General features: G+C 39.5%; 2 protein-coding genes across 2 annotated transcripts in view; one reads left to right on the top strand and one right to left on the bottom strand.

Annotated features, from left to right (window-relative positions):
• The first annotated feature begins 894 nt into the window (after positions 1-894).
• On the top strand, positions 895-3310 carry LOC116721303 (G-protein coupled receptor 35-like). The gene is made up of 2 exons (XM_032564938.1): positions 895-1155; positions 2363-3310. The coding sequence occupies exon 2, from the start codon at positions 2375-2377 to the stop codon at positions 3233-3235; it is 861 nt and encodes a 286-aa protein (XP_032420829.1). The 5' UTR covers positions 895-1155; positions 2363-2374; the 3' UTR covers positions 3236-3310.
• A 1316-nt stretch (positions 3311-4626) lies between these two features.
• The window catches only part of LOC116721770 (semaphorin-6B-like), a 38814-nt gene continuing 17848 nt past the window's right edge, over positions 4627-25592 (bottom strand). The window contains exons 2-17 of the mRNA XM_032565717.1: positions 25417-25540; positions 23431-23542; positions 21616-21676; positions 21473-21535; positions 18502-18600; positions 18330-18420; positions 17953-18072; positions 16972-17060; positions 15912-16129; positions 15693-15824; positions 15326-15475; positions 15067-15243; positions 13288-13428; positions 12401-12478; positions 11264-11325; positions 4627-10144 (exon numbers count right to left, since the gene is read on the bottom strand). Of these exons, the coding sequence (XP_032421608.1) occupies positions 9159-10144; positions 11264-11325; positions 12401-12478; positions 13288-13428; positions 15067-15243; positions 15326-15475; positions 15693-15824; positions 15912-16129; positions 16972-17060; positions 17953-18072; positions 18330-18420; positions 18502-18600; positions 21473-21535; positions 21616-21676; positions 23431-23542; positions 25417-25537 (2700 nt within the window). The 5' untranslated portion in view covers positions 25538-25540 and the 3' untranslated portion in view covers positions 4627-9158. The remainder of the gene's footprint in view (positions 10145-11263; positions 11326-12400; positions 12479-13287; positions 13429-15066; positions 15244-15325; positions 15476-15692; positions 15825-15911; positions 16130-16971; positions 17061-17952; positions 18073-18329; positions 18421-18501; positions 18601-21472; positions 21536-21615; positions 21677-23430; positions 23543-25416; positions 25541-25592) is intronic.

The following is a 25592-nucleotide window of genomic DNA, read 5'->3' as shown; positions in this document are numbered from 1 at the left end:
TTTATCGCTTGATATGTGAGCCTAGCAATAGATGCAATGTAATCAAATAGTTAATTTATTCAGTTAATGTAATCCAAAATTTGAAAAGCAAAACTATATAAATTTAATACACACAGAGTGCTATATTTCAATTCTGTTCATTTTGATCATGGTGGGCTACAGCTTGTATCTCAGACCATGTAAGTAGGTTCATAAAAAGTGTCCCCTTTTGGTCTAGGGGACATAAACAAAACTACTTTTTATCTATATAGATATTGGGAAGTCCAAACTGTACAAGAATAAGCTATCTTTAAATCATAACACAGCTTTGTTATGATTTAACAAAGCAATCTTTGCCCCGCGTCATAGTGATGAAAGGTTTTCTTATTATGTAGACAACTGGGTCATTTGTCAACATGTGCTAGCTGAACTATAGTACTACACTGTAAAAAACCCAAAACAAAACAAACAAAAAAACCCAACATCTCTATTTTATGGTAAAAAAAACCCCACAAAAAATATAGCAGCAGCTGTGGTTGCCAGAATTTTACCATCTGGCAACCACAGCTTCAGGTTTTTACAATAAATTAGAGACGCTACTTTTCTGGTGTATTTTCCGTAGACCAAATGGGGACACTTTTTGTCAACCTACTTACATATTCTGAGATACAAGCTGTAGCCCACCATGATCAACATGAACAGACTTGAAATATAGCACTCTGTGTGTAATAAATATATATAATTTGCATTTCAAATTCTAGATTACATTAACTGTATAAATTAACTATTTGATTATATTGCATCTATTGTTAGGCTCTTAAGGTGACGGTTGTCCGTTAGACATCTGCTGTGTCAGGTCAGATGCAATTGTCAACAATGTTGAAAATTAAATACTTTTTGCAGACAGAAATAATTTTTAGCATTATCAAATACAATTCCTTTACGTTTATGCAACCAATTCAAAATGTAAACTGTTCTATGTGTCTTTTAAAGGTTCAGCTGTGGTAAAAAAAACAAACTAAAGACACGACATGCAGGAAACCAAACACCACAGCAGCTTAAATAGAAATTAAACAAGCAATCCACGTCAGAGGAAGCTAAGTACGTGACAATACCATTGTCAATGCATTCAAAATCAATTGTGAAGTAGTCCTAGGTGGGAGTGCGGCTCGCTTGGTAAGTTGATTTTAGTGTTTAGTTTGAGTCATTTTGGTGAAAATGGTTCCCCTTTTTTACCACTTTATTTTAACTACAAAGGTATTTCAACGAAAAGTGATTTTTTTGGTTTGGATAGAGTTATGGTTGTTGAAAAGTTGGCTAAATGGAGCACACAGTAAAGACTGTGGAGAAATCAATCCATATGATTGGGCTGTGTTTCTAGAAATTTCATTTACTGTATATTTCTGTATGAATTTGACGGGATTGTGTTATAAAGTTCATTAAGGTGACATTTGTTGTGCATACAAACTAACTGAAATGGAGTTGAACTGAATTTGTCAGCTGTCTCCAAGTAACTAAAGGGAATACCAAAATATAGTAAAATGAGACATAACCAGTTATCGTCGCTATCTGACATTAAATCTGATTGAACTTTTATTTTAAATCAGTTAGGATTACCAAACTAATTTGTATTTGTTGAATACCACATTGTAAAGGAGACCATTGCTAAATCCTGAAATGTACATAGAAGACACAATATTTGGTAGAAATCTTCTTTAAACTGTATAATTTGGGACAAATATTCTTGCTATCTTTCCGCAATAGTTTTCAGTTATGCTGTAATGTCAGGCAGCAGCTTTACAATGTCTTTAGTTGGATGGTATATGATGGCTGGATATTCCCATGGAGACAATACTTGCATATAATGGTTTCAAAAGATGTCCACGACACATTAAGACATCTGAAAGCTGTAACCGGGGAGGTAACAGACAGACAATTGTCTTTCCTTATATCCTGGATGTTTTATTTAAATTATTTTATGATATCTCACAAGAAAGCGGTTTGTTTGAGGTGTCCCTTTAAATAAAACCACAGATTTGCCTCCATTTAACTCAAATGTTGTGAATGAATTAAATTCACAAGCTCACAAATCCAATCCACCACAATGAGGACTTTCCATAAGGACATACTATCACCTTTAAACTTTAAAACTTAAATGATGAAACAACTCTTTACCAAAAACAACTTATTTAGCAAATACAAAATATGTTGGCAATCTCAACTAACATGAAACTTTTAGTCTAATTGATTGTGAGAAAAATGCTTATGTGTGTATTATTTATATACTGTGTGTAAAAGTCTGCTATTTGCTTGTTAACTGACTTTAAAGACAGATCATCTGATGTCATGCTCACTGTTCGTTTATGATTATTTATTTGTGCAGATAAAGTAAAGAATGTGCACAAATGCCACCAATCAGACTGGTGCTTATTGCTCCTACAGCATCCTGGAGGGTTTGGGTTACAGTCTTGTGTTTTTCCTCGGTCTCGTCGTCAACGGCGCTGCTCTGTGGGCCTTCATCGCAAAGCGGGCCTCCTGGACCGACACCCACATCTACATGCTGAACTTGGCTCTGGCTGACTTTATCTTGGTCCTTTTCCTTCCCTTCAGGATTTACGATGCCTTTTTCTGCCTGCCTAAAACTTTGCTCTGCACTTTCCTCATTTTTATTCACTACATCAACATGTACGCCAGCATCCTGACCACGACAGCCATCAGCGTCCACCGCTACCTGACCATCAGGTTCCCTCTGCAGGCCAGATCATGGAAGAGGAGGAAGGAGGCAGCTGTCGCAGTCTGCTTCTTCATCTGGGTGGTTCTGGTTTCGATTGTTGCTGTTTTTCACAAGGATAACCTTCCTGAAAAACTCTGGACATGCTATGAAAGATGTAAAAATACCAGAATCCGTCCACAATTTACCTTTCTCCTGTTGTCTCTCGGCTACCTGGCTCCTCTGCTGATAATTGTGTTCTGTTCCAGTCGGATCATCTGTATTTTGGAGAAAAAGCAGGACAAGTCAGAGGGAAAAAAAACTACTGCTGGTATAGTAAAAGCAAACATGACTGTGTTTCTTGTCTGCTACACACCGTTCCACATTGCGTTTATAGTCAACTTCTTTTCAAGAGTGCCATCAAATTGGAGGGAAACATATTTACCAGCTCATGTGTTTTTGCAAGTGTCTGACTGGATTGCCTCCACAAACTGCTGCTTTGATTCCATCAGCTACTATTTTTTATTAAAAAAATTTTATACATAAATTAGTGAGTGCCACTTTTTCAACAGCTTGCAGAGTTGTGCAAATGTTTCTAATACTGCACATTTTCCTGTTCATCTCTTTTAACCGCAGTGTAGATGTGCAGCATTGTTCAAAATAAATTCATCTTCCATTGCAGCAGGATTAGAAGGTTGTTGGTGGATTTCTCTTCCTGCTGTGAATTTGTAGTTTTCATATTCATTATTAGGCTTCCATAAGTCATTGAACTGGTCACCAGTCTATCACAAAATGGTCACGCAGATAAAGGATGAGATGAAGGGGTTTCAGTGAAAAAGATACATAGACTCAGGACAAAACACCTTGTAACTTTGCTGGCTGAGAACAACAGTCATTATCTAAAGTAAAACTGGTTCTGGACCAACATGGACTGATGGGCCACTTGGAAGAGGCCATAATTCTAAGATCAACGTATAAAACCAGATGAGAGTTTTTGGAGACCTACCTTGTGGCTTCATGAGACTAAAATTACAATGCTAAGCCATCAAGACAATTGTCCGATATGGAGGGAAAAGGGAACATCTTAGTACAAGGTGTTGCAGCATGTGTCGGTGTTTTGCTACAGGAAAGAAAGAAGCACCTCACAAAATACATGGCATTATGAGAAAAGAAACATTCTGTGAAGATATTAAAGTAGAGACGCCACCTGGTAAGTTAAAGGTTGGGTCCAAGTGGGCCATCCAAATCAGCACCAAGTGGTTACAGACAATAAAGTCGATGTTTTATAGAGCCCATCATAAAGCCCTGATCTCAGTATCGTACAACAATGTGTCTGCAGAACTGAAAAGAGTGAAGCAAGATGGAATACAAACTGGACTGAGTTTTAGCAATGCTGTATGGAGGAATCCATCAAAACTACCTTAGACTGTGAGACACTTGTGGAACAATACCAATAAAGTTTCATTTAAGTCATACAGTCTAAAGGCAAAGCCACGAAAAATACTAAGGAAATACTTCAGATTCAGAATGGAACTCCTAAACTTAAAAAAAAGGTAATAACCCCTATCTGTTTTCATAGTGTATGTTAGACAATCTTGGTTTGACATGTGAAATACTCGTAACTTTTGATCCGCTCAATGATTTCCAAAAACCTGTTGAGCTATTCTAGACCTCAACTCTTTGCACAGCAGCAGCCTGCATCATGCATAGCAGCACAGACAGCCAGTGTTCACTTAATACAATTGCACCCATGGGAGCAATTCTCCTTTCCTTAAAGGTTGCATTCAGCATCCAGCTCCCTCTAGTGGCACAGAAATGATGTGTGTCAAAGGTTCAGAGGGTTCTCACTCTATGTGCGCCTATAAATGTGTTTTTGTATAACTGCATGCCTTTATTTTGGTTAGTGCATTCAGAACCACACAGGATGACACAAGTGGTCAATTACATAATGCCATTTAATAGCAGTACTGATTATTATCAGCTGCAGCATAGTGACTGCAAAAAAGACATTACAGGCATCAATCAAATGAGAAGGTTGAGCAGCGACTGAGGTCGGGCCTTCAATCCTAATCTAAGAAACTGAAGGAGACAGCTGAACTCTGCGCTTAGCGAAAGTCACATCAGGTCATTTTACATACGTTTTATTCACAGCATTGTCACCGAAAAAAAAAAATCCTTTGCAGTCTTGTCTTAAAAGACAGAGGACAGCAATATCCCTTTCCCTCTCCTCCCCCCAATAAACTCAATACACAATACATTCAGGATGATTATTTACACTATTCACAAATGATACAGACAGCTCCTTCAAAATAATAATAATAATAAAAAAAACCCCCTAAAGAAACAATGACCCAAATTTGTGCTTTTCATTATTATCGCACAGTATGATGACCATGAAGAAAAACAGGATGAGCACATTCACTAATCAGGTTGAAGATCTCTCGGTGTGGCAGTTTGGTTGGCAAAGAAAGACAATCACTAGACTGCAAACAAAAAAAACCTCACAAATGAGTCACACAGTGTTCCCTCAATGCGTTTCAGTCCATTTGAAGGTTTGCTTATAAAGTATTGAGGAATCATCGTCATAAAAATGTGAGCCGAACACACAGTTCATGTCATCTGGGAGAGTACAGAAACACTGCAACCATAGCGGGCGTGACAAGTAGTCAGTATTCAATCTTACATATTTACAGAGTATGGCATGAAGAGTTAAGGTAGCATTCAGCAACGAAGAGGGGAGCTGAAAAAATGATCTCAACAGTACAAGCCAAAATCTTGTAAAAAAAAAAAAAAAGAAAAAGAAAACATTCAGCATGTAAGGTCAAAGGCATACATGTCACAAGTATACTGCAATTAGAGAGTTCTTCAAAACCACAGTACATGAGAAAGGTGCACTGCTGACTGAAATGGACTTCATCATGGCACTTAAAGACGTTTCTCTCAGTCTTTTTTTTTTTTTTTTGCTTCTGTAGAATCAGGCATCAGTAAGTCTTCCATCAGCTGGGTTTGGCACAACGATGTGAAAAAGACACACTTGTGACTCTGTGAGATCCATCTTAGAGCCAGTTGATATGAATCATTTGAATATAAAAACATTAATGGCATGAAAAATGTTCTGCCTGCAAGCCTGACGCCTGCCTATATATGTATATATATATATATATATTTTTTGGAGCTACAGTCTTACATTATCATTTAATCTAAATCAAAGTTTCATATGTACATTTAAAGTATATATTGCTGCACACAAACCAGCATTCATTGGTCAATTAACAGACTGGGACTGACGAATCAAGCCTTCTTGTAAAGTTATGACCAAGTTTCACCCTTTTTATACAGTGCAGATAACGTTTAATGGCACCCCTAAACATGTTTGAAACGTTAAAATACATAAATCTTTTATAGCAGCTGGATGATCTCACACAAAAAAGTTTAGAAAAATGCACCCTTTAATTTAAGTACATTTATTTGGTGAGGGGGGAATTAGTTTTTAATAAAGCATTCAGTGATACATAATGGTAGTTGTGACAATCCCTTGGAAAATACACTTATTTGATACCATTTTTTAAATTGTTTTGTCTGATTAGAGTTTTACAAACGTCCAATAAATCACTCAGGACTAGGCTGCTGAGGAGGACGGTAAGGGAGATAAAAAAAGAGTGGCATTTTGGGAATCACCACAATCTTTATAAAAACTTTTAGATGCTATTTTCATGTCAACTGCTTGACTGGAAACGATTTCGGAAAAGAGCCTTTGCTTTTAGCATGAATGTAAAAAGTTGATGTTTGCTAAATTCATTGGGATTTATATGTAGCCACATGCTGTGGGCAGATGACTACATTCACACAGCAGGTCTGGTTGCTCAATTCCAATTTTTTTGCTGAAAACCATTTTTCTTTTTGCTGTTTTTTTGGGGGGGTGGGTGTGCTTGCTAACAACTAAATGCGACTGCAATCAGACTTCTGTGTAAACACGACCCACATGCATAGATGTCACACAGCAGCACATTGTTACGGAATAAAGGAACTAAAATTGTCTATTGATTGATTTTAAAGCTATTCTGCAATGGGAACTGACAGTATTGCCACAAGATCATAAGAAAATGAAAGAAGCTAACAAAAAAGACTTCTGTCAGCTAGCCTGTCTGGATTTGTACAAGGAGGGGTAGGATTGTGATGTGATGCGCTCCACTGACGCAGACTTTTTTCATAGTTTCAGATTGTCGAGGAACACCTTTGACTTAATCTGTCAGTTCCTCTCCTTAAGACTCAACTGAGCGCTCATCTCCAAAGACATAAAGGTCAGATAACATGTGACATAACATTTCAGACTGCAGACGCTCTGAAAACTATCGAATACGTATCTGATTTTGCGCCACGTATGACAGCATGAAAAAAAGCTGGATATGGGAAAATCCAGATTGGGGTCGCATTTGCTTAGTTTGAGCAACAAAATAGCTCTAGGTGGGTATGAAGGGAGATAAAGAATGATCAGGTGAAAAATTGATGCATGCACATTGCTAAATGCAGTGAAGTATCTGTGGTGCTGTGGGTCTATTTCTCTTCAAAGATAGAGTCCACATAGTCATGGACTTGAGAAGAGAAATGTTGCAGTAAAATGTTTAAACCCTGGCCCCCTGTCTGTCACAAAGGACATTTTGACAACCAGTTGCACACATGCTAGAGAAAACTTTCATAGTTAGAAAGCTATATTAAGAGAGTCAAAAGTTACAGTAACTATATTAATTCCTGTCTTTTGTAACTCTCATAGAACTTGGGTCAGCTCTGATCCTACTGAAAACCTGTGGGGTGAACTGAACAGAAGAGAGCATATGGCAAAATATTTGAGTCTGTTATAGGAGAAGTCTATTTACCATCCTATTGGCAAACTATTAAAAGCCCGAGTACCAAAAACTGTGGCCCGTCTGAGTCTGATAAAACAGTTATTTCTTCACAATTAAATTTTGGATTTTTCAAAAGTTTTCAGAGGGAGATTATGTTACTGCAGTAAATGACGAATTTATTTTTAGGCTTTCTCTCTATCTTTACCAGGGGTGCCAATAAAAGTCTCCAGTACTGTATCTTTAGCCTCTGCTGTAATTTGAAGCTGCAGTGTGTAGCTCTAAATGTAGAATGCTTCATAGCACAGGACACTTTGATAGGTTGAATATACAGTTCCATTTGGCGGCGGGGGACATTTCCATTCCCCCTGCTGCCTCTGAGTTAAGCCAGAGGTTTCAATCATTATCACTGTAACTGTCACATTGTACTGTATCACATCCAAAAGGACCTTGACCCACTGTAGGGCTACAAATGAAATATGCCCCAAAAAATCAGGCTGGGTTCTATAAATATCACTAATCCAAGTGTTTAAATGGACAATAAAACCGAAATGATGGTAAAGGTCTTTATATATTGCAGCGATTTGAGTTTCTTCTCAGAACAACACCTCTGACTTTTTTCCCCTTTATGTCCTCAATTCAGCAAAGGGTTTTCCACATCCGTCCAATGGCGTGGCACAGTCCCGCCAGGCGTCCTTGAGGAATCATTGGTCATTAAAAAGAACGGGGCGTGTGGGGGAAAAAAAAGGTGGTGTGTTTGGGGGGAGACGGACAGCTGAGATGCTGTCATTACACAGAGGGTGCAGTTGGCAGGAATAGTGCTGACACTTCAGTGCTGCACTCTGCTCTCCACAGGCATGAGTTATGGTCCCGTATCCCTGCGTGTTAGAGGCATTTGGCACACAAGTCATGCTTTTTGTAGAATACATGGGATCCACCTGTACAATCATGTGCAAGCTCTATGTGTGTAGCAAGGTGAAGGAATATAAAAAGGAAATCAGGGAGGGATTTGCTTAGACTCATCTGTTCAGTCCCAACGACTGCCTGTTGATTCACCTCCAGCTTTAGATGCTTAAATAGTCTTCAGAGTTTGCAATTTTGCTTCAAGTACCTTGTTGGCAATCAGAGAGACAGGAAATACACTTAGGAACAGATGGCTGGCAGTCTCTGTAATGTCATAGAGAAGGGACAAAGCATCCAGTCAATTTGCAGAAGGAAGGCATTCTTTAAATCTTTGTCCTTATCCTCAGTGCTCCCGGTTTGGTTTTCTTTCCATCTCTTTTTCCCTCCATCCCCTCCCCTCTCTCATCCAAAGTACTGGAGGGAAAGGCAACTCTGCATTGCAGACACGGCAACAACCTCAGTCGGTCTGACCAATTAATGAGAGCAAGGATATGAGTGGCAGAGCCAGCAGCCAGTTGAAGGCAAAGACTCGTTACAGGGTGAAGAGGTTTGCCTGAGAGAGTGAAAGGAGAGAGGAAACTGGATGACAGTGAAATATAGATGTGGAGAGCAGAGGATGGAAAAGGGAGGGAGAGGGATTGACAGAATGAGGAGAAAGGAGAGAGATCCATGGAAATTTAACACCGCACTCCACACATGGAAGGAATGCTTCACTTCCTCCGAAATCACTGGCCTGCCTGAGTCCTATCACTGCAGTTTTTCTTGCTCATCAGCTGGCTGAGATCCACCAGCTCTCCCAGCTCCCCCCGCTCCAGAGCTCCTCTCAGCAGAGCCCTGCTCAGACCTGGTGTGTGTTGCTGGGACATGTAGGCCTGACCACCGGGAGGGGGCATGGTGGGAGGCGGCAGGGGGACAGGGATCATCCCATGGCTGCTCAGGATGTACCCTTCCGGGGCTGGCCAACGCAAGGGCAGCGGCTCGCTGTACTCAACAGGGGCACTTGGTGCCGAGACTACCCTCCTGCGCTCAGGAGAGTCCTGAGGGGTCATGGGGTAGACATATTCTCCTGCAGACTTCCTAACGGGGGCTCTAGGGGTGCCTTTCCCTCCTTTTTCTTGTTTGCTCAAGCAGACATAGTGCTGGCGTGGTGTGTCGTTCCCCCGTCCCTCACCGCCATGTCTCCCGCCTCCACCCTGCTGAAAGAGTCTAGTGGTCAGGTAGACAGAGGGCGGCATGCGGCAGGGCGAACCCAGACCAACAGACCCACCGCCCAGGTACGTCTGGCTGGTGTCCCAGCCTCCGGAGTTGGAGTCAGACAGTCGTAGGCCTCTGCGTTTCTGCTGCGGGGTATGCTCAGGAGTGGGCAGGAATCCCGGGTCGAGCTCTCCCGATTTGACCCAGCCATTGGGCATAACAAACAGGGTCTCCCCACCCTGTGAGCATGAGCGCTCTCCACCTCCTTGCCTTGTGACGCTCAGCACAGAGCCAGCCATCCCGCCGGAGTTACTCAGCAGGCCCCTCTCACGCCGCTGGATGGAGGACTGGGAGCTGCCACCGTGACGACGGTTGGCAGGTTTGTGGGCCATGATCCAGCACACGGCGAGCCCGGAGAGTGCTGCCCCAATGGTGAAGGCCGAGACTGCAGACGCGACGAGGAGATTGAGGGAGACCAGGCTCTCTGGCTCAATCAACAAACTCTGCTGCAGAATTCCTGCATGATTGAGAGACATAATTAGGAAGGTGACAGTTAGTGCAAATGGTATCCTCAGGCTCCAGTCTGAAAGTATTATTATTATTTTTATTACACATAGAAATAGCCTGTTACTTAACAATATTTTTCAATACCTACAATAACACTCTTAGTCACACCGAACATTATGGGGTTACTTTCTAAGAGAATTAAGACAATCTTCTCTCCAGTTTGTCCTTGAGGCCTCATGAGCTCCAGGTTCAGTGAGGCCTGCACTTCTCATCAATGCAGCCCAAACCACACCAGCTGACTCTTTTTTTTCCCCCATCTTCGTCCTCACTCTTTCCTTCCATTTGCCTGACCTAAGAATCTCTCCTCACATTGTACCATTACCTCAATGTTTCCACCCAACTCTAATCGCTCCCATCTGCAGACACAGAGCTTGTCTGGCTCGACATATTCTGAGCTTTCCTTACAGTTTGGATGAGAGTCCACCAGGTCGGTTGTCTGGCATCACTTACCTCAAACAGGGAAAGTTCAAGGAGTGAGATAAACAGAGGATGCTTAAATATATGGCTCCAAGACAAATGTTTAGGATCAGAGTTAAAGAATATGCAACCCAGGCTCGTTTTGTTATGTTTTGGGAGCTCTTAGCAACTGAATTGAGGCTAAACTTCAAATAAATTCTCTGTGGTCCCCCCACACTCACATCTGAGCCTCTCTATGACACAATATGACATTATACTAAAGTTATTTCAGGGTTGCTCACCAGCAACCTCCTCAGATCTCCAGCGTTGACAAAGCAAAACCTCAGAAGCCAAAGGATGATGCATTTAGTCTGGATTTGTCTACGCCCTTTTTCAGATCAAATACAATTAAAATATGTCACACTGGGAGCATTCTCAGCTCGTTATCTACCTGATTCAGGTCATCAAAGACAACAAGATACTGGATGGAATAGATCCTAATGAGCTGAGATTGGTCATGAATTTCTGTTTTCTTCCATTTTTTGTTAAAGCCAGAACATAATGTTCACTCACAATTAGACAGCTGCAGTGAAGAATTGAGCCACTAGGTGGAGCACTCAGCAACTCTACTATGAGGATCCAGATGAATCCATGTTATACTGCTGAAACTTACCATCACAGTCTACTAGATGGGAGGTGGTGTTTCCATATTCCACATCTTGTTGAAAGGGGATTCTGTAGTCACAAAAGAAACACATATGAGCATAATTTTTTTTTATCATAGGAAAGAAAACACCACTGCTCATAATTAACTGTATTTAACTCTTTGGGTTCAAATGGGAGATAAGATGATGTTCATTGCCTGAAAACAGTTTAATTTAAAAGAGACAAAGATGTTCACTGTAATCTATGATGTTAATCAAGTACGAAGTCATCAGGCTGTTGTACATAAAATCAATACGGCACAAAGTAATAAATTATCCATTGTAATGGGATACACTGCTGAGCTCATTATTGATCTTCCTCCTCAGCAGGGTCAAAGGCGAGGGTCAGCGATGCAGGCTGAATTAGACTGTGTACAGTTCAAGTTTTTTATACTCATAATGTAAGAAATTTAATGAGAAATGCGTACAATTATTATCATTTCCTCATAAACCAAAACATTTATCATTATTTATCTGTAAGTACATGTCTTGAATAAGTATTTCCTCTCAATAAGTAACTGGCAAGCGTTTAAAAATAAAAAGCTTTCATGGACTGTGTTACATAATAAAATTTGTTTATGGTGGATTAAAATTATAAATAAAATGCTCATTTCTTGGAACGCTTATTGTTGGTGTGTATTTTTCTGTCCACATAAAGTACATCTAGCTAAGTGGTTCTGTATTTACAGTATTGCTTTCCAAGACAAAGCCAATGACAGAGCTACTGCTGCTTTTAAATGTGTTGATGCTTTTCATTGCATTCTGCAGCGCTTCTCTATTTAAATCTGCTGCTAAGAATTTGATTTATAGAAAACAGAAAAAGGCTAAATTAAACTGCCACAATCAGAATGTTTCATAATAATGATCATAATTAAAATGTTATTCATTACATATATGTACTCCTATTGCATGGATAACTAACACTAAATGATAAAAAAAAGAATTGATTATTTTATTTTCTGCTTTTTGATGGTCTCACACCTGCAACAACCAAGCAGAAGAAAATAAAACACTCAGCATCTTTCCTATAGACAGTAACTATACAGTAGTCCACCTGCATAGATTAAAATCCATTCGCAGTGTTTTTGGGGGCTAACTCCCCTCACCTTGTCCCTGGCCTCAGAAAGGAGCAGGTACTGCCTCTGGTCCATCCACAGTATGGATCTCTTGAGGCGAGACAGCTCCTGAGTGTTCACAGAATTATATTGAAAATGAATTAGCAAAATTCGAATGCCCAGCAATTAGGATTCGGAAACATGTTACAAACTTATTAGAGAGAGAGTTACTGGTTAGTTGTTGAAAATAAACAATGAAAAGCTGCATCAGCTCATAAACCTGAGCTGATGAAGTGAGATGAGGATGTCAGAAGTCAAAAGGTGAGAGACAGGGCAACACAGGAGAAAAATCATCCACACACGCACTCACTCCTGGAGCAATCAGTAACTTCACAGCCATGCTTTAGAGAGGACATGTAAAAATAAACAGTCACTTTATTTAAAATTAGTGGAAAATCTGTGGAATAATAAGTAGCTTAAGCGAATCTTCGTTTTGCACGAAGCAGGAGGACATTTTGAATCCAACCAATCCGATGTATGCTCATTCTGGGAAGCTTCTGCACTGCACAGTGCTCTACTTTCACAAATAAATTCCTTCTTTGTATTCATATTCAACCATCATCCCACAAAAGCCTCTCGCTTCAAGGCAAATATTATTTTCTGGGGAAAACCAACATTCTCAGAGTGAAAAATAAACCAAACCAAACTAGCTGTGATTTGACAAACACACATGGCTTCCCTCATCTGCTGGCTCAAACAAAAAACAGAAATGCAAAAGTTGTATGGGGATGGCAACAGCAACGAGAGGAGAAAATCGGGGATAAAACTAATTTGGCCAGAAAAAAATAGCTTTGACTCCTGCATTCAAATAAATCTGACTAAGAGACAATGAGAGCGTAAGAGCAATAAAATGGTAAAAGTAGATTTATATCACTCACTTCATGCAGCGAGCGTGCAGGTGACAGCGAGATGTGGGGACTCTGACCAGACAGGAGGGGAAGGCCAGCAGCAGAGTGTGGCTGGTTCGGTCCAATGTCAGGGACAAGAGCTGACGGGCCTGAGGAGAGTCCTCACCACACCTGGAGATAGAAGTGTGAACATTCAGGACAGGACGTACGGAGGAGTAAAGGGCCCTGTCTATCATTTTCCAGCCTGACAACTAATCTATAAGATCAATCCAGACAGTAGACTAACAGAGTAGACTGACAAAGCATAAGCATAAATTATCTGTTTGTTCATTAGGCAACACAAAAAAGCTCATTTTAACTCCAGGAGGACTCAGGGCTTCCCACTGTCACATCATTATGTACAATCATTTGCTATAATAAAACAGCTCATGACTTTACACTTTATAACTTCTTTTGGAGGAATTTATAGAAGAGGCGAGATGTAAAATGCTCTATTAAACAGAAAATATTGTTATGGTTTGCTTTTATGAAGTGCTATAGTGGTCGTGTTTCCCTTTCTGTCTTTCTGAACCATTCAAAACTCGTTGTAACACACTCCGTAAAATAACAGCTTAACAGTCTAGAAGTAAAATAAAAATAAAGATAAATAAATAACAAGAAGAAACTGAAAGTGTGTTTGTTTTACCCTGCAGACAATATTTGAGGAATCCAACTACAGACTTCCTGAAGTAAAACAATAATAAAATAGGGTAGATATGTTCAGACAAGACACTGACAAATACCAAATGTGTAAAAATACAGTACCAGAAGCTGAAACCTGACAATTATATTCCTAAATTCTTCAGTAACATACCGGTAATTCTTTTTAATTTTCTGTCAAACAAATCTTTCCATTGTGTGCTTCCAGCTTCTTAAAGGATAACTTTTAAACTTACAGATGTTTGAAAGAAAATCAGGAAAACTCCTCATCTTATAAAACAAGAAATAACTAAGACGTTTTGAAGTGACGTTCTATTAAAAGATTATAAGCAGGTAATATTGTGTCTGGTTCAGATTACTTCAACCAAAGGCTGAACTAACATGATCAAACCCAATGCAGATTTCTACTGCCTTAAAAACCAGTCAACTCTTAAAATAATCACAGCAGGTCATATGAACTTTAAAAATAAATGTCTTGTTTGCATTCAGAGGTTATTTACAGAGAACCAAACGATAATGTGCTATTTTACAGATTTTCTTTCCTCCACAAATTTGCAAGAGGTGGGAATGTGTCTGTTTTTGCAGATCACTCTTTCTTACTTCAACAGTGGTCAGGCACAAAACATGTTTTAATTCCCTAGCCGGAATTAAAACAACATGGACAATGAGAGCGAGGCGTTTTCGGTCAAAGAAATCACATTAGCAGGGGTGCTGACTTGACACTGATGGACAGTTAGATTATTGGTTTGTTGCATGAGTGATTGATAGGCTTTGTTTCAATATCCTTTGCTGCGAAGACCCGAGCTCAACACAATTTAATGCAACTAATGGGTTCCATAACACTCAGCTCTGAGGCTGTTGCTCAGAAAAAAGGTTATACATTTTGGTTCTAATTATATGGTATAAGTAACCTGTAATGGATATCATGGTTTTAACTGAATATGCTTTTGCTGCAAGCAGGTATTTAAGAGAATACCATAAGAGGAACTGATCGTTCATAAGTGGAGAGCCCAATTGGGAGCGGGTGCTGTGGGCCTCTATCTGGAACATTACGCCAAGAACGGCAGTTTATTGGAGATAAGTGATAAGGATCTCTTGACTCCCACTCACTTCTCAGGATTGAATCCCTCCACCTCCTCCAAAAACACGCTGCTGTGGGAGACTGAATCTCCACCAGAAATCATTAGGAACTTGAGAATGGTCCCTCGGGTGGAGCCCAGGAACAAGACAGTGCGGTTCTTGTGGGGGCCAGCTTCTGTGTCTACCACCATGGCTGTCAGCTGGTACCTTAGACAGATAGGACAATAAATCAGAACATTAAGCAATCTACCTGCATTTGTCAAGCTGACAAAGACATCAATATGCATACCTTCCCATAGTCTTGACCACCCAGGGTCTGTGTCCAAGCAGTGGCACAGTCTCATCCATTAGCGGATGAGTCTTCACAAAGTTCAGAACCTCATCTGGTAAAGTTGTTGAGGTGCTAAATCTAGATCCCTGCACTGCACAACCACCGGGCCTGCAGAAATAAAAAACACCCCAAAGAAAGAAGAATTGGTTACGGAGGACTCGTTTTCACAGCCGGTCAGGTCATTTTTAACTGAAACGATTTGACGGAGCTGTGGGACAGGCAGTTGGAGCTCATAAGGAAGCAGTAAGAAGAGTATCTGTGAAACAGATGCTCAGGAGAGAAGTGCTGCAGTGCTCTGCTGGATTTTTCTTCTGCTTCACATTACCTTGGTTTAGGCACTGCTTCATCTGGTACAGGTGTCCAAATAGACTCTGGGGATTTTTGCTCTTTAAACCGGCCCTCAAAAACATGAGCGAGCTGCTGCATGTCGAACACGCAAACTGCAGAGCCTGGGATGCTGCCAGAGACAAGGAGAGGGAACCCGCTGATGAGAAAATAATTATCTCTTTTCAGCTGTATGTGCACACAGTGTGTCTGTGGCTACCTGTTTGGTGGTGTGGAAAACAGACCCAGGATGACATCCCGTCCCTGCATGTGGATGATGTTGCTGGTGGCGTGTAGGAGGTTGAAGTAAAAATGGGAGTCTCCAGGAATGGAGCAGTTCAGTCGCGCCTTTAGGAATGTGGTCCACTGTTTCTCAAGGACACGCTGAGAGCCACCCAAGTCTGATTTACACACGCGTGCCACACGGGACACCATAACCTTGGATGCAAGAACAGAGATATAGAAACATTAGGAAAGGAATAGTTTGGATTTAAAAAAAAAAGAAATTAAGTGAAGGTATAATCAGTAAATTCTCATTTGTCTGTAGTAGATACAGTAGATGGTGTATCACAATGAATTTGTACAAAAGTGGAAAAAACAAAACAAAAATAAAACTGAGACAGCTACTTAAACAATATTAATATAATATTTTAGCTGATCTTATCAGGTCAAAATAAAACAGACTAAAAATACTCTTGTTTGAGAAGATTCAAAGGGCATTCAAAGTTTCAATATAAAAAATGTGTCTAATCCAAAAAAAACCCAAAACAAAACTAAGAAGTTGCTTTGATTTCATCTGAATATCTTGTCCTGTTTCTGATTAGATGTAATACTCATCCACAGACGGTTCTCCACACAAATGTCTAAACAGGAAAAGCTGAAGGACCAGTCATTAACTATTTCACCAAAGTTAATAAAGCTGAAAAACAATTTGGTGTGTTATTTTGCTGCATTGTGAAGTGACCAAATTTTTTAAAAGTTTATACAGAACCAATTAGTCAGTGACTTGGTATAAACCATTTCCTAAACAACTCAAGTTATTTAGACCAAAAATACTGAGGCATCTCGAGTATAAACACTTCCAGTTTGAGTTGTTTGAATTTGCTTAAATCAGCTAAAATGACTTCTACCAGTTAGGATTTATTCACTTTCCCACCAACTCACTGCAAAAATGGCATTTTTCTACCACAGGTGAAGAAACTATTTCTGCCCACAAATTCCCAGAACCTCTCAGAGCAGCAAAAAGTAAAGAAGGTAACATGGAAAAAAAAGGAAAGAACCTTCTCCAGATGATGAAACTCCATGGCCATCTCTCTAAAGAAGAAATAAATATGTGGCCCCCACTCCATGGCACTGACAAAGTAGGGCTCTGAAATATAAGAAGTGACAACACAATAAAGCAAAACAGTCCCTCGCATGGCTCTGTAATAACAGCCTCATCAACATCAAACACTGTAGTCCACCACACTGACTAATTAAACATTCATGTCCTGTTTAATCAATCTTTATAGACATCAGGGAAGATGTTATCATTATCATTTATTCATCTTGTAAGGCTTGGACTTGCCTGAGTTTCCTTTTTCCCCTTCAGGTTGCCCTGTTCAGTTGAAGAGACTAGTTAAGACTTTGAATCTGTAGGGACTCTGGCTAACCTCAATACATCAGTCTGTCTGAGTGCATTCCTATTATAAAAAGCCTATTAAAGGGAGGCCTGATAATCATGTCTGGTTCTGTTAGAACATACTTATTTTTTGCTCTACAAACTTTTTGTATCTATATGTCAGACTCCCAAAATAGAATGTAGTGGCGTTAACCTAATTCATATTTTTTTTTCACTTCTAAGTTTGAAAAATTGGATAATCAACTTTAATGAAACTGTTTGTCCGCACCCTTTACTAATGAACATTAAAAGTTGATGTCTGTGCCTGCATTTGGATAAAAAAAGTTGACAATAGCAACCTTGTAAAGTCATACGTTTCAAATCATTTGGAGCTCCTGGGCTTAACCTTGAGAGAACAGGAAGTTGTTTTGACAAATACCTGTAGCTCTAGAAGGACATTTTGAAGTCACCTAAAGAGGCAGTTAAAGCACATTGAAGTTAACATTCAGAAAAAGGCAAGTCTTGCTACGAGTAACTTTGGTTCAATTTTCCTTCAGCACAAAAGATAGCATGGGTGGTTTCAATTATTTGCTTGCTGATTGTCTGTTGAAAGTGTCTTGGGCCTGAGGGTCACTTTTAATGTGCCTGTTTCCAAAAGTACCTCGAAACCATTTAGAGTCGTGCTTCACAGTGCGGAGAGCTGGGCTGTCGCCGAGACTACGATAGATCACCGCGTCGATGGCCAGAAAGTCTGTCACAGTGCCGGTAAAAAGACTTCCATCTAAAAGAAGGGAAGGAGGAGAGGGGGACGATGGGAGGAGATTAAGGAGTAGAGGAGGGAGATACCGATGGAGAGATAGCACAAGGTCAGAAAGATTAAAACCAAACAAGCAATGCAGGAACAGGTCTGGCTATAAATCATTTGTAAAGGTAAACCTGAGGGCGTGGACGTTTTGGAGCGTGGAGCTGAAAACTAACTCCTACGTCTGCTAAAAAAAATTGATTTTATGCCTTCGGGGAGCTAAGTCGACCTCCTACCTGCGAATAACGCCACATTAGCGTGTCGAGGATCATATGGACACCGGGCCATCCCGCTGACGGGCTCTCCTGCCATTTCTAGAGTGTCTCGCTGCAATAAGAGGCGCAACATAAAGATAACCCAACTGGGAGATACTGAGATTCTCTTACAGGCAGATAGATGAATACTAACAGTGTAGTTGGCACACATGGGGTTGAAAGCGTTTGTTCCACATACAAACAGGCCATCATGCTGGCTGAGCAAGACCTTGATGAAATTACGACACTCTCCCTGCAGGAAAGAAGAAAAAGAGGAGATCAGGAGAAAGAAAGAAAAGGAAGTTCAGGGCATTGTGAAAAGGAGGATTATGAAAGGCTAAGAATCAGAGGAAGAAATGTGATAGCAGCCCTAAGGTGAAACAAAACCCTGAACTGCACTCTCTCCAAAGAACAATGGGGCTCTGGCTGTAGTCTTCAAAGTAAGGGCTGCACACTGAAGTTTAAAAATCCTCTCAGAGAACCTGGACTTCTTAACCCTGTTATCTCATTTAGTCCATCTGTTGGATTGCTTCAGAAGAATCAAAAACTGATTATGTTCCTCTGTAGGCAGATCAGCAATATATCTCTTTAATACAATTTTAGCCTTGTTTATCGGAAAATCAGCAAATTAGGTTTCTTCTCGGACCATTTGTCAAACTATTCATTTGTGTCCATCAGAAGTACACGATCAGAAACTTACTTTTAATTGGAAGCCATACTTTCATGCCTTAAAATGCCTTGATAAATCCAACACCTTTGTCTTTTTAATAACTGAAGACCTACAAATGTTCAAAGCAGGTTCTGCCTCTGCCGGTCACTAATGGCTAATAGTGTTATGCTAACGCTGAGCTGGTCCTGTTTTTCATCTAATTTTGTGGATCTTGTCTTGTTTTATTTTATGTCCCTATTCTCTAAGCTTATTTTGTTAAACTGAGATCAATTGGCGCATTTATAGTCCTTTATTCAGCCATGATAAAATTATATGCTCATTGCTAACATACCTCTCATCTCTTTTAGGAGATATGTAAGTCCTTTTATTGCAACTGGATAAGGTATTAATACATGCTTTGATAAAAACCCAGCATGATTCCAGCACCACAGCTCTTTTTATTTAAATCTTTTTTAAAAAGCTTTTCTTTTACAGCTTTGGTTAAGGAGGGAAATTGAATAATTTCTCCTCAAACTTTCAATCATTGTGCATTATTTGAGATCATTTTACAGACACAGATTGTCCTCTGTTGTCCCTAATAACCCATAAAAAAATTGGTTTATATTTAAAATCAGACAAAGCCAATCACTTTATAAGCAAAAAGGAATATGTCAAACATTTTTATTATGACATGAGCATAAAATGTAAAGTATCAGTCAGCTGGAAAGTTAAAAGACCAGCTGTATAAATTAGTAATTCCTCTGTCATATGGGATCCATGATCCTTTTGCTTCACATTCAATTTTTCCATAATTTGCCATCGAGTATCAAGTGTGTTTAAGGACCGTGGAACCACTCCTTCTCCATGAAAATAACAATAAAGGTAAGTTTTTTCCCCCTCTAGGTTTTGATGAAGAAAATTCAGGTAAAACTTGGAAGCTAACAGACGTCTTTTCATCAATGCAGAACTGACCAGATGTACTGAAAGTGAGATGTTTCAAGACAGACGCTGGGCAGTAGTCTCATTAGGCGTGGCATAAAGATGACCTGCAGTAAAAATAAACTAATCCATTGAAAATATTTTTATTGTGTTGACTTTATGCACTGAAAGGGGTAATAAAAGAACAAATATGGGTCAGATTTACAGGTACAGATATGAATAGGTAGTACTATATACAATAGTTAGCCATTTTTTTCTGAATTTGAAATGGGCCTATTGGATTTGCCCATTTCTGAAAATACTTTCCTTTTATTAATTACATTTTTTCCCCTATTGAGTTTTTTTTAAGGTTCAGAATAACAGTGCCAGTTTTTGGAAGAATAATCTTTGCCATAATTTTCCTCAGCTTTTGCAGGCTCCTTGTTGACCAAACAAAAATAATAGATGTTTTCAAAATTCCCAGGAAGAAAATCTTTGTTTGCATTGCAAAAGCATATGATGGTAAATAGGATATTCTTGGAGAATACATAGCAATCCAGCATCCACTAACTCTGAAGCTTGCAGATTATAAACTTCAGAGTTAGCAAACTGAAATAGCAAGTAGAGACCGATTTAACTCTGACACATAATTAGAGGGAAGGTATAAAAATACTGACAATCTTTTCACCTGAATCGTGCTCAAAACGTTATCAACTGAAGTCATTAAAATGTTAGGATACTCTTCTAAAACCTTCAGTCCTAACACAATAAATTGTTACAGGCTTATAGAGGGCTGTATACTGCTTTGCTTGTCTAATTACTTTAATGCTAAATCTAATCCAGAGTTTGAAAGTACTTCTGTTTATCTTTACAGTTTTACCTAATCTAAGTTCAATCTTATTCACCAACATAAGTGTATCTTCTGCCTCACATCCTTGCTGCCTCTTCCCTTAGCAGTCAGTCTTTCTCCTCATGTCTTCGTTCCTGTTTTATCACAGCTTTAATTCTTCCTTTCTTCACTCCTACACTGTCTTGTCTTTTGATCTGCGCTCTCACAGCCCAGTGGCTGCCCTCTTCTCTCTATCTGTTTTGTTCCCTCGTTTTTATTTTTCCTCCACCCACACATGTCCCGTCGTTACCTACGCCTCTCTTCCCCACCTGTTTTCAATTACAGCTTCCTCCCGGAGGCCACGTCACTTAACTCTTCTCGGTTTGCTCAATATAAGTTCCTCTGCACGATAAATCTACTTCCACAAGTTAGGTCAGGCTTGAATTTTGCCAGTAAGCCTGCTGCAATCACACACTCTTTTGTTTTTTAAGCAACACAACTTTGTTCTTGTGTTTTTGAAGGCTACCGACGCTATATGAAATAGTGAGAAAATCAACGCGTGCAAAAAAAAAAAAAAGTCTTTCAAGCTTTTTTCAGCTCTTGTAATGTTTTCCTGCGCCAGCTTGATTGGATAATTTACTGTTTCTGTATCAACAAAATCAAATTTGCTCTAAGCCCCAGATGCAGGTGCAGCCTCAGGAGTAAACAGCTGCCGCTTGAGCGTTTTACCTCATGTTTGCCCTTCATCCGACACACTCGAATGTCGTTCTTGTTGGACTCCCAGGTCCTTTTCTGAAACACACAAGCCACATGTTGAATTCCCTGCATATCTGTACATGCATGTCAAATGTCAGCTTTCTAAAGACCGATACCTTGCTGTAAAACATTTCTTCGCCTGCCATGTTGTCGAGCTCCACTCTGTACAAGTCATCTCTGCAAAACATGACAAATTCCTCAAATTCCTGTTTTCTCACTCTTAACTGCTTCAGATCATAAAAAACTGTATTGAGACATGTGGACCCGTAAGATAATGAGGGGACTGATTACTTTTTTACACTGGGCTAATTTGATCTTGCTAGGTTTAGCCCCTTAATAAAAGAAATCTTCATTTGAAAACTGGTTTTTGTGCTAACTCAGGTTATCTTTGTCAGTTTTTAAAATTTGTTTATGGAGATCTGAATCATTTAAGTGTGACATAAATTAAAAGAAAAAAAAATCTGTAAAGTAGAATAGCCTTTTTCATTGGACTATGATGAGACGTCTAAGCAAAGCTGAATATCTCATTCAGTATAAATGAAAATGGTGAAAAAGCTCAAATGTTTAACATTTTTAGTTTGCTTAGATAATTGAAAACATGCAGTAAATAAAACACTTCATCAGAAAGACAGAATGGAAGATTTATGTGTAAGCATAATGTCTCTGCCACATGATTATCTCATTAGTATTTGCTTTAAAAAGCGATCACATTGATTCTCCTAATGAGGTGACTGGGGAGTAAGCATTACTGTATTTTCCGCTGCTCTCTTATTTATGCTTGAATGAAAGTACTGTTGTTGACTTAAAAAAATGTATCAAAAATATCATTTATATCAGACAGCCATCTGGTTGTGTTTTATTATGAGTCACTCACTGACAATTTTCAGATTAAATGTTCTGAACGCCTGGCAATAAAACGGGTTATTATGGCTTCATTATGGTACAAGTTAAATTACTGTCGGGCAGTTTTAACACCTTAGCTACAGTCAATAAAAATTTTAAAGGGGGTCTTTTTTTTTTATTTTAAATTGACTTTCTTCAGCTTTATATCATGTTGCAAAGTTGCTCCCTCATCAAAAACGTAGCCAAAGTGTTGTTTTGATTCTTTCACGCATGTTTCCTAAACGAGTGTCTGAAACGTTTGCTCTCATAAAGTGACGACTATTGCGTCAAGCGCCCCTTCGCCACGCCTCGCTCAGTCAGCTCCACCAGACTATGGGCAGCAGCAATTAGCAAACATCTGGTGGAATTGTTAGCCTGCTAAGCTAGTCTCCTAAAAACGAGACATAAAGAGAAGCACTGTCGTGATGATGTGTCTGAAAAAGTACGAGATTCTTATATCAAGTCGTCACATTAAAAAGCTGAATTTCTTTTAAGTCATGTTTGATATATACAGCATTTTTTTAACAACTGACGGTAAAATGGTTATCGGATTGTGTTATAAAATGTTAATATGTGCCTGGAAAAGACATTTTTTGGGGGCTTAGATTTTAAGCCCTATTTTGTTCACTTAATACAATCTATTTCAGTAAACCAATTTGGCACTATATGCAGGAATTAACTGAGATTTAAATGAGTACTTGTTTACATTGCTGAAAATATCAACAACCTATATGAATCCAGTTTTTATTTTAAGAGTTGTCCTCCAATCAGGGCTGCACACACATTTAATTTGTTTCAATGAACAGAGCTGCCTGTATCTGCCTGTAGCCCAGAGCTAATCTTCGAGCAATGTAAGGTGGTTTCTTAAAGACGATTATGAATACATTCACAGCTTTCACTTGACATTTAAAAATAACAGTGAATAAATTATCACTGGAAATAAAATTGTGATAATGTCCCCCTGAAGAGTGACAGCAGATGGGATGAAAGCAAATACCGTACATATTAATGCGAACACGTCATAGTCGGAGGTGGTTGCTGTGGGTTACCTGGCTCCGATGTAAAGCGTGCGGTTGACTTGGAGGACCGTTTGGATGTGTAGCTCCTGTCTCAGAGCGGAACGATGGGCTCTGCCCAGGAACACGGGGTATCTCCTCACCACTGCCGTCATTACATAGACATATAAAATGAGAGAGTGATATGCATAGCAAATGAAAATGCATGTGCCTGGCTCAAGGACTTCCTGAGACCTGTGGGCAGAATGAGCACCTTCTTCGCGTCTATAGTTACCAGAAGTACACAGGCAGGCTGTAAAACACCTTCTTTAACCTTCACTTTAATAGTGTCTTCAATCATTCTTGATGGCTTTGTTAAGGCAAACACAGATAATAGGCAGAGAGGAAGGTGAAAGCATACTAAACACTCTTATCCTGTTTGTCTTTCTTGATGTGGTTGTTTCCTGCCACCCTATAATGCGGGTCTTTATTTTTCCACTGCAAATAAAAAAAATTCTTCGTCTCCTGTCTGCATCTTAAATAAACTAAATTACGAAAACGCTGCACATTTCAGGCAGTAAGACAGCGTTCAATTGAAGATCTCGTCAAGAAGTCACTGACTCCAGGAGACAGATTAAATATCTTTCTGGCCTTCATTGGAGAGTGCAGACAAGAGATTAATCGCCACATGCCTTCTTCCAACTACGGTCATGTGACAAATTAGTACATCCTCCTAGAGCCTAAAAGTTTTAAAAACACATTTGGACTCATAGATATTTAATATCAACATTGACAACAATGAAACCTTTGAGTGACAAAATTTAACAACAAAAACTAAAGAAAACTAATATTAATACTTGTTTGACTGACTAAAATCAATCACAGACCTATCACATGCACATGAGTAGAACATTGATACACAGGGTTTTCTGTGCTACTAGGTATTGCAGTGAGAGTGAGCACCAAGGTGAGATCAGAACTGTCCGAGGGCTTCACAGAGAAGATTTTAGAGGATGTGGAAATCAGAGGTCACTTCAAGTGTGAAGTAAAACACTTCAAGAGGTCTCATAAACAACCGCCAACACTCTAAAAGCAGACTGCAATATGCTAAAAGAAGTCTCCAAATCACTAAAATGTACTCACAGAATCTACATATACTGCAGCAAGCTCTTGGTACTGCAGATATAAACAACTTGGGAGGTTTGCAAAAAATAAAGCTCTGTACCAGGACTGCTGGTTTGATGTTCTTTAGACAGATGAGTGTTAACCTGATTTAGTAGGAAACCAGAATAGATGATATGTTTGACATAGACAAAATACAGACTTCAAGTTCGCCCTGATAAGATCCACAATGTACCATCTAAGAAAATCCTTGAGGAAAATCTAACATGAGAATAACCCAAAACATACCAGGGAATCCACAACTGAACCTTACCCTCACTGAGGGGGCGTTGGGTGCCTTGAAATGGGGTGTATATGCAAAAAACATCAAACATATCACTGATAAATATGAAGAGTGGACCAAGTTTTCTTTAGACTCATAAACACTGAATACAAGAAAGCTATTTCACCCAAAAGATAACACAAGTTATTAGTGTGTGGAGTGTCCTAACTTTTTATCAGCTAGAAAACACAGTCACACAGTCTGTCAAATGAGTAAAAATTGTCTTTTTTTTCTAAAGATGAACATCAATATATGATCATTTCATAATAAAAATAAATAAATAAAGAGTGATCCTAATTTTATTAGTTCCTTGAATCACTAATGTTTTCACACTCTCTCTTAGTTATGGTCTTCAATTAGGAAAATCAACACTTTTACATGAATATGAATCTAACATGCTACCATATATAGAGGGAGTGAATTTTCGTCATTTATCTGTGTGCCCAAGCAGTTCTAAACCAGCTTCTCACCAAGACTGATCCTTGACCTCCGATTTCCACATCCTCCACAGAGCCATTCATCAATGCCGCACATACTCTCATGCACTCAGACACTCTTCCCCCTCCCCACCGCGTACAGAGGGGAAGGACACATACCCTCTACAGGGACGTAGCTGAGTGGACCTGGCTCCTCTGGGAATGAGCCATCAGCCAGCTGAAGCAGCAGGAGAAGAAGCGCTAGGGGCGGAGCCACTGTTGCCATGGCAGCAGCACACATGCACTGTTAATGAAGAGAAAGAGAGAGAGGAGAGAGAGATTTTTCATTTTGTGCT

The sequence above is a fragment of the Xiphophorus hellerii genome, chromosome 6, assembly GCF_003331165.1.
Source record: "Xiphophorus hellerii strain 12219 chromosome 6, Xiphophorus_hellerii-4.1, whole genome shotgun sequence".
NCBI lineage: Eukaryota > Metazoa > Chordata > Actinopteri > Cyprinodontiformes > Poeciliidae > Xiphophorus > Xiphophorus hellerii.
Note: the sequence above shows the minus strand (reverse complement) of the source record. Positions and strands in the feature narration are given on the sequence as shown.